Source organism: Eptatretus burgeri, chromosome 6 (genome assembly GCF_056783735.1).
Source record: "Eptatretus burgeri isolate ZD-2024b chromosome 6, Ebu_testis_v1, whole genome shotgun sequence".
NCBI lineage: Eukaryota > Metazoa > Chordata > Myxini > Myxiniformes > Myxinidae > Eptatretus > Eptatretus burgeri.
In genome coordinates this window covers 54,119,549-54,128,754 of record NC_140966.1, presented here as the reverse complement: position 1 = coordinate 54,128,754, position 9,206 = coordinate 54,119,549, and the positions used below count along the sequence as shown (strand labels likewise).

Below are 9,206 nucleotides of genomic sequence, written 5' to 3'. Positions count from 1 at the left end.
CTAAAGTATTGAACAACAGAAAACCTCGGTGTGGCTTGGACTATTTTATGTTCTGATAATGTGCTGAACACTCCTCATAGTATGGTGCAAGATGCTGAGCTTACATCTGTGGGGAAAAAAACCACCGAGTAGTTTGGTTCAATTAAAATCCCGATATGAGGATAAAATATCCAACATGATTTTGTAATTCTGGGGGGAAAAAATACCTGTGACGTTTACTCAAAGTGAACTGAGTAAACAGCATCCTTTTCTGTTCTCAAACAAATTTATTGCCTTGTAATACAATCAACATATATTACAAGAAGTCTTATTTGTGTACAGTAACGAATAACTTGTCTAACGAGCAAAACACTTAAATGCAGACAGTCATCATGAATCCACCATTTAAAAAAAAACAACCCAGGCCACCAAAGCAGTCTTTCTGTGATGATCTGTGAGTTCAGTTTTGCTCGACAAAACGGTTCGGAAAGAAGCGAAGACCTTCAACAGAGTCATCCCGACACAAGCGACCAGCCTTTTCAGCCAACAACAGCCTGGGAATAGGTGAGGGTGAAGGGGATGGGGATTGGACATCAAGAATAATGACAGGCAGTGCAAAAATCCATGAGTTGTAGAACACATCAATTCATCACCTCTCCTTTGCCAGCAGAACTGAGAGTCCAACCACTTTGGAGAATTCCTCAGCCGTGACTGAGTCCGCATTTTCAACCTGAAAATACACGAATTTTAATGAGGGATCTAAAGCAATGTCTAAGCAAAAAATAGTGAAATGTAAGGTTAACTGGTCAGAGGTAAACACTTAAAAATGACATAGAATGTCATAGCTCCCATTGTTTTAGTAATTTTGCTGCATGAAGTTAAAGGGATAGCCCATATTTATGTACAACTAAAATGGCTGCCAGTGTACCAGTCGGCCATCTTTGATCAGATCACAAAATAAAGTGAGGGGCATGTGTATGCCATCATGTACTGTGCTTGTGCCAAGTTTGAACAAAATTGAGCCATGCATGTGTGTGTGAAATGGTTGAGGGCGTGTTCAACATCGAGGGGTTTTTTTTGTTTTTTTACAACTAAAATGGCCACCATTCAGCCATCTTGGCTATGATCTCGAAAAAAAATGGACTTGCTTATGTAAGCCATCATTCATTGTATATGTGCCAAGTTTAAACTACATTGATAAATGCACATCCAAGAAATGGGTTGAGAACGTGTTGGACACGGGGTTTTTTTTAACAATAAAATGGCTGCCAGTCAGCCATCTTGGATCTTATGTCAAAAAAAAATGATGCGCATATGTGTACCATCATGCGTTGTCTTTGTACCGAATACAAATAAAATCGGTCTATACATGTCCAAGATATGGTTGTGGGCGCACACACGCACGCACACGAAAAATCGAGATCAAATCCATAAGCCCCTGTTTTTGGACCAAGTCCAACGGGGGCTAATAAAACCAATGTAAAGTTAAAGTTAAGGAGAACATAGGACTTCGTCGAGTGGAATCCAATGGAGGGGCTGGCAGGATAGCTTAGAGGTTTGCACACTCACCTTTGAGTTGTCTCTCCTGGATTCAAATCTACACCCAGCTGTAAACAGTCACCCTGATTTTTTGCCTGAGGGAGATGCATCAATGTGTGCTGTCCATCGGAAAGACGTTGAATGCTGAACTCGAGGACTTGTCTGCTAACAATGGTGGATCCCAGGGTGTCTTTCACAAAGAGTAAGCAAGTTATCACTGGGCCCCTTGAACAAATTCCTGCCCTGATTGCAGGTAGTAAATTATGTGGTCTCGGTTTCCTTGACATCAGGTTACACTACGTGCTATTTCAAAATGTGGTTTTCTGTGCAGGAGCTCCTAAAGTAGTGCATAAACAAATTCCATGTACACAGGTTGTTTGCATGTCATATGTGTACAGCCATCCTCAGCTCTGAAGGGCAAACCATTACATATCATCGGAAATTTAAGGTTTTAAAAAATTGCTTGTAATTGTATACCAATAAGTTGTTTAAGAGATATATTTTTATGTGGAAGGGGATTTGGGGGGGGGGAGGTTGTCCATAGATAGATCGTGTTAAGGATAGTGTGGACTGTGTGACCACGCAAGTTACATTCTTTCTTGTATTTAGAACTTTGAGTAAATTGTCTTGTTAAATTTGTACCGAGGAGACGCAATGTTAACTTGACGAAAGCAGTAAGTTTGCTGTGTAAAACCTCCTCTTTTCATGCGAGGCCGGGTGAGGACTTGTGGCATTTAAGACGAAAGGCACAAGAGCACGATAAATGTGCCTTGCGGGACATAATGGATGCTTTGAAGGCTCCAATAGCAGGCATGGCAGTTATGATTATAGCTCACAAAGGACCATTAAATTGATGGCCTGGTGTGTTGCGTGGGGGGAAGGTCCTGGATAGGGGGGCTGGATGGACTCCTTGGGAAAACACTGCCCCATCAAGTGGAGGGGCCTATGGGGAGCAGCTGTTGGTGGTCCAACCTCTGTGGTAAGCACTTCGCCCATCCTGAGGAGTGACCAATGTGGACCAACCGTGGGTGGTTCCGGGGAACAAAAAAAACGCTGATGTGCATGTTCTCTCTCTGTTTCTTTTTGGACGAAGGAGGACTTCTTGAAAGAGACATGGAGCCTGCATAATCACTCCTCTCTTGTCCTCCTCATCATCTGCCATCTTGCTCGTCACGAACCACACTTCACTATCGACACGACCTGCACGCTACGAACTTCATGCCTGCCTCAAGCCATCGCCTGTCCATTGTTTCATATGTGAGCCTGGTAAATGGCGCCATCATAAGTTTGTGTGCCCCATCACCCCTATCAGTGTCTGTTCACCGCTTAGTTTGTTCCGGAATATTTTAGCGTCTTGTCTGCCCTTATCCCTGTATAATTTTAAGTAAACTACTTTATTTGTCAAGGAATGTCTTCCTGCCTTTTTTCATTTTGTGCGCGTTTTCCCGCCAGGTTCGGCTTCATTTGGGTGATCCTTTGGGAAAAATAATAGTTGATTGAACGCAGTATTTAATCACCGTTTCGGTCCTTTGCAGGGGTATTATACCCCCGGCAGAGACTGACAGTATTTTTTTTCTGTACACATTGTCGAGGCTCGTATGAGAGCTAACACATAACGCACAACAAGGGGGGCAGGAGACGAGGGGCGGGAGAGGGAAGGACAAAACAGAGGGAAGGACAAAACAGAGGGAAGGACAAAACAGAGGGAAGGACAAAACAGAGGGAAGGACATTAGGTGATCCGTGGAAGGGAGAGGGATAGGGCAGGGAACACGGGGTATACAAGATGGATACAACAAGGACTTTCAGGAAGAAAAGCAGGGAATTTGAAGGAGGTGGGTTTGGGGTGGCTTAACGGGGGTAGAATAGATTGTGGTTTTGGATTGGGGAAGATAAGAGGTTGGGGGGGGCGACAGCTGTTTTGAAGGCCTGGAGGGAAGAATGGGATGAAGAGAGTGTGGGAGTTTATTCCAAAGTCAGGAAAAAAAGAGGAATGCAAGAGCAAAGGTGAGCAGTGATTTGTGATTTTGGTAGTTTTACCAGAAGGGGGTTGCTGGCGGACCTTGAGCACCCTGCGGAAATATTGGGGGGGGGGGCATATCAGACAGAGCAGGGGGGCAAGACCGGAGAGGAGACGGTAGAAGACAGACCACCGACCTGCTTATGGTGAGAGAGTGAGAGGCCCAAAGACTCAGCCTCATCGTGGGAGATGCCAATGATCCTAAATGCCTTGGTTTTCACAGCGTGAAGCAGAGAAAGGTGAGAGGCAGGAGCACCAGCTCAGAGGGGAGAGCAGTACTCCATCAGGCTGTGGACGAAAGCTTTTTATGTGGTCAGGAGCTCAGGTGGGCTGAGGAAGGACTGCACGACGGAGGATTCCCAGTCGGCGACTGGCTTTGGAGGCGAGGTTTGAAATGTGGCTTTCCCAGGAAAGATCATGGCAGATAGTGAGACCCAGAAGCTTGAAAGAAAGGACTTCTTCCAGAGGATTGTTAAGAAAGTATATGGGGGTGTTTTCCAAACGGTGCTTTCGGAGAGACATTGTGAGAGTGTGAGATTGGTCAGGATTGAAAGACATGTTCCACGTGTTGGACCAGTTTGTGATTTTACCCAAATCTGCAGAGAGTGAAGAAACTGCTGCTTGCCGGTCTGATGGATGGCAGATGGTACGGCAGAGGGTGGAGTCATCAGCAAAGAGATAAAGAGGATTTTCGAGAGAGTTGGAGACTCCATCACTTGGCTAAAGACGAACAAGGCAAACATGAAGACCAAGGACCTTTGCAAAGAAGTCAGACATAAAGTGGTGGAGAAGCACCATTCAGGAGAGGTTTAAAAGATTTCAAAGTTTCTCATTATCCCTTTGAGGGATGCAGACTTGGAGTTAGGAGTGAGGGAAGGGTACGAACTTCGAGCTGGGAGGGGGAAAGGATGCGCACTTGCAGTTGGGAGGGATGCTCACTTGGAGTTGGGAGGGGGGGGGAGAGATGCACACTTGAAGTTGAGAGGGGGGAAGGGATGCACATTTGAAGTTGGAGGGGGTCGGAGGGAAGCGGACTTGGAATTGGGAGGGAGGAGGGATGTGCACTTGGAGTTGGAAGGGGGTACGGATGCACATTTGGAGTTGGAGGGGGGCGGAGGGAAGTGGACTTGGAATTGGGACGGGAGGACGGATGTGCACTTGGACTTGGGAGGAGGGAAGAGATGCACATTTGGAGTTGGAGGGGCGAGGGACTCAGCAGCCTTCAAGAAGAAAGGGGGAGCTGCAGACCTGGGATGTGGAGTGGGAGAGGGTTGAGGACTCCAAGAAGAAAGCGGGAGTGGAGGACAGAGAGTTGGAGTAGAGGGGAGGGTAGAGAAGGGGGATTGAGGCTTTGGGAGGGGGGAGGGAGGTGAGAACTTGGTGTTTGGAGGAAGGAGTTGAGGATGAGTGGAGGAGAGAGAGTTAGTGGGAGTGGGGGTTAGAGAAGGGACAAAGTTGGGAAAGTGGGGTCCAGGCTTTAAGGGGGGGTTGAGGATTTCGATAAGAAAAGGGGAGTTGCGAACCTAGGGTTGGCAGGGGTAGGGGGTTGAGGACTTGAAGAAATTGAATGGCATTCGGTAGACAGCATACCTCCACACAGGTTGAACACTTTACGTTTTGTATCCCACTGATAGGCCGGATATGCTGACCTGAACCAAAATCTAATTGGCTTGTTCTTGTCATCTAATGAACTTATCCACCAAGTTTTGCCAGAATCCATCCACAACATGTTGATATATCATGCTGTATCTTGTTTTTGGTCCCCTTTTCTAATGGTGAAGAATCACATAAAATTAAAAAGTTCTCGTATCCGAATCAGGACTCGGATCTTAACCAAAATCGAATCAATTTGTCCTTGTCAAACACCCAACCTGTCCACCAAGTTTCGTCTGAATCCGTCCATAAGTTTTTGAGAAATTCTGCTATACAGTACTGCATATACCGTATTTTCCGATGTATAATCTGCACTTTTTTAATCGGTAAAAAAGGTTAAAGTTGGGGTTGCGGTTCATACATGGGTATAGAAAAAAAAAATCAGTCTTAAAAGCCATCAATGCTGAATTTCAATTATATTCCAAATGAACACTTTTCTTTAGCAGTTAGAATTGCTGTTAAGATCAATTTTTCTGTTTAAATTTTGAAAATCGGTTCAGGTTAAGAGTTTAGACAGCATTTTGTGAACTGTGTGCGGAAATTAAATAAATAAATAAAACCAGAGACCCCAGAGTTTTGGGGGCATGGTGTATATAGAGCCTCGTGGCTCTAAAACCGGCATTAAACACAAAATAACACCTCGTCTCACATCAAAAGAAGAATTATTCTCAATAGCTAGAGTCTTTGATGAGGACACTTTCAGATCGAGTGTACAATCACTTTATTAACACTCCAAATATAGCAAACAAGAAAAATAACAACGAGAGCGTCCTTCACGTTAAGCCGTGCACCGAACCTCTCGTAACTCACTCTCAGCTCCACCCCTTTTGTCCCACCTCCATTAGAGGGTAAACACACCGGTTATGTCCGACGAGTGAATGGATGTTATCCGGTCTCTGGAGGGAAAGGACCGCTACAAGTATAATAATGGAGCACCCATCCCAAATATGTTTGCGCGCAATGTGACGATCAACACTACTGGTCACGAGAAGGACCGATTCACCATCGTGCTCTCCTGCACTGCAGACGGTGGCAAGCTTCCCCGCGTTTCCCGTGTTGAAGAGGAAGACAACGCCAAAAGAATACACGGCCGCGGTTTATACACCGGAAAATGCGACCGTTTTATCCCTGTCACTCAATGGTGAAGAATCACATAAAAACTTCTCAGATTCAGATCTTAACCAAAATCGAATAAATTCGTCCTTGTCACACACCCAACCTGTCAACAAAATCTCGTTTGAGTCCTTCCATAAGTTTTTGAGAAATCATGCTCTATAGTACTGCATATAGTTTTTAGCCCCGTCACTTCAATGGTTAAGAATCACTGTCCACCAATTTTTTTTCCGAATCCATCCACAACCTTTTGAGATATGCTGTTCACAGAGAGCCACACAAACAGACAGTGGTGAAAATACAGCCTCTGTCTTCGGTGGAGGAGGTAATAAAGGGGGAGTGGAGGACAGAGAGTTGGAGCGGGGGGTTGGGGGGGGGAGAAGGGACACAATCAGGAGGGGGGTTGGGGGGGTTAAGGACTTGTGGTTGGTAGGGGGCTTGCAGACTTGGGGTTTGGAGGGGGGTGAGTTGAGGTGTTGAAGAAGAAAGGAGGAGGGAGGACAGAGAGTTGGGTGGGTGGGGCAGAGAGGGGACAGAGAGATGGGAGACATTGTTTGAGGACATGGCGTGGGAAGTGGTTTGAAGACTTGGGGTTGAGCACTTGGCAGGGGTAGAGGAATTGAAGTCACATTTTACATTGTGCGGGATTTCCATAGGTCTCTGCTATTACGTTGTCGAGCACACTCCCGAGATATTCCACTCTCCATTGGGAACGAATTTCCCAACAACAGCTCAATGGAACTGGGTCATCTGCTGGTACATCTATGTTAATAAGAGGACAGTTCTGTCCCTTTGTCTGTTTGTGTCTTTTTAGTTTCCTTTCTTCTTTCACATAATAATCAAGCTTTGTTGGCATAATAGATAACTTTGCGTTGCAATTCTGCTCGCTGCATCTAAGGTTACTTCCAACATTTATTCCGTTCGGACCAGTCGAAAGCAGACGTTTTTTATCCAAAGCGTTCGTTATGCCGGATGATGTCACGACATTCCGGTGGGCAGCGCTTCAAGCCCGTTAAGGAATTGTTGTTGATTTTGCCTCTCCCAACATATTAAATCTTGTACCGTCCTATCACATCCTTTGATAGTTATATATGTTCATACAGAATAATAAGTCGCAAAACAAAACACAACTGAAATTGAGCGTTAAGCAAGGATGTAGTAGGTACCATTTTTAAACTTTAAAGTCTTTGCTGTGACTCAGCTGAGGTTTGAACCACTGACCTCCCAGACTTAGAGCGGATGCTCTATCCATTACTCCACTGAGTTTGGTGAAGAAAAAAAAAATAGGATAGAAAGAACAAGCAGGAGGAGGAAAGAAAGTAGAGAAGAAAGGTGGAACAGAGAAGAAAACAGAAATTCAATTGGACATCAATACATCTCGTCTTTGAGAAACAACTTAACCGACTTCACCATAACCACAGAAGTTGGTCAAATTGGAGTAACAAACAGACAAAAGAGTAGTATAATAAAGTGCGACAAGACAAACAGTGAAAGGCTCACCTGCTCTGTTGCCGATGAAATCATTTCCTCTTCATTGTGGGAATGCAGTTGCACAACAAACACTCCACTGTCAAACATCCTCAACCTAACAGGGAAACAAAAAAACAATAATGTGCACCAGTAATGTCATGAGAGCTTTCCTGTTGCTAATTTTTTTTATCCCTTGCACAGTTCCTTGGATGTTTTGACATGTTATGAAATGAAAATGCAAAAGACATTGGTGGACAGAGTACACTATTGGTGCTACAAAGGAAGATAATGAGAAATGCTTTTTGGGGGAAAAAGGTGGGCTGAATTAAAAAAAAAAACCCGTGGCCTTTGATTGCCAGGAAAATGCTTACCGCACTGGCAGATTTAGGGGCTCAAACTGCTTGCAGGCATTTAATAAATCTTCTGGAGAAAGCAACTGGAAAAGCAAAGTACATTTCAGAAATATATCAGTTCGCATGCGTAACAACCAAGTTTTTATTAATGCTTAAATCGGGAGAGAAACAATATCAAGTTGATATGTCTCAAAATGTTCATGGAAATGGCACTGACTATACTCGCCTTTGTTTCAGGATTCACAAATAGTCGGGTCAAAATACCACCTGACCCACAACAAATTGCAATAAGTTTTTCAGTGGTTTTCATTCCTACTGGATATACTGATCAACAGAAAAAAAAGTCTACCAAAATCTGACATCCGGAAATGGGTTAAAACAGTCATTTTCAAGATGGCCACCACCGGGCTTTGAAATAACTAAAACAGCTATAACTTCTTCAATAATTGTGATTAAAACATAATTGTTGGTTCTGGTCCATGGTTTTAATGGATCAGCAATCCACTGGTGTCAATAACATTTAGATCTGATCGGTATTTAACATGAAATCCAAGATGGCAGCAAAATTCAAGAGTGCAAAAATCAATAAATTTTCCATCTGAACCAAAATCACTGAATACTTGGTGCCACTGAAACATTTATTTGTGAACATTACATAATGGCAGTTTAGGTTACAATTTCAGTCCTCATCACTGTCCTCTAGTTCCACTTTGAACTTCCTGTCCAACATGGCCATCAGACATCATGACCCTCCTGTGATCACGTTTGATCAACCGCTGTGCTGAAAAGCTGCCGAGATAATCAGTGCTGCACCAGAGAATAGCCATTTGAAGGGGATCGTGCTTAGGCTGGGTACGTTTAACATGTTCATGAATCTGCTTGGAGCAATAGGCACGTTGATGGCGGGAACAGGACTCAAAAACATCCTGGAACTGGTGTACGGTGAAAACGCTGTAGTTCATATTATGTCCGGAAAATCTGTTCAGAGGGCATTCCGAGGCCATCTACTGGTGAGCAAGTGTCTACATCGAATTATTGTGGCATCTGTAGTGGAGGAAAATCCTGAGTTCATGCTCCAAG

The 9,206-nt window shown here is 44.3% G+C and overlaps 1 protein-coding gene across 1 annotated transcript in view; it reads right to left on the bottom strand.

Annotated features, from left to right (window-relative positions):
• Positions 1-246: 246 nt before the first annotated feature.
• VPS36 (vacuolar protein sorting 36 homolog) overlaps positions 247-9,206 on the bottom strand; it is a 63,674-nt gene continuing 54,714 nt past the window's right edge. Inside the window, exons 11-14 of the mRNA XM_085885104.1 lie at positions 8,145-8,209; positions 7,804-7,888; positions 633-709; positions 247-533 (exon numbers count right to left, since the gene is read on the bottom strand). Of these exons, the coding sequence (XP_085741230.1) occupies positions 440-533; positions 633-709; positions 7,804-7,888; positions 8,145-8,209 (321 nt within the window). The 3' untranslated portion in view covers positions 247-439. The remainder of the gene's footprint in view (positions 534-632; positions 710-7,803; positions 7,889-8,144; positions 8,210-9,206) is intronic.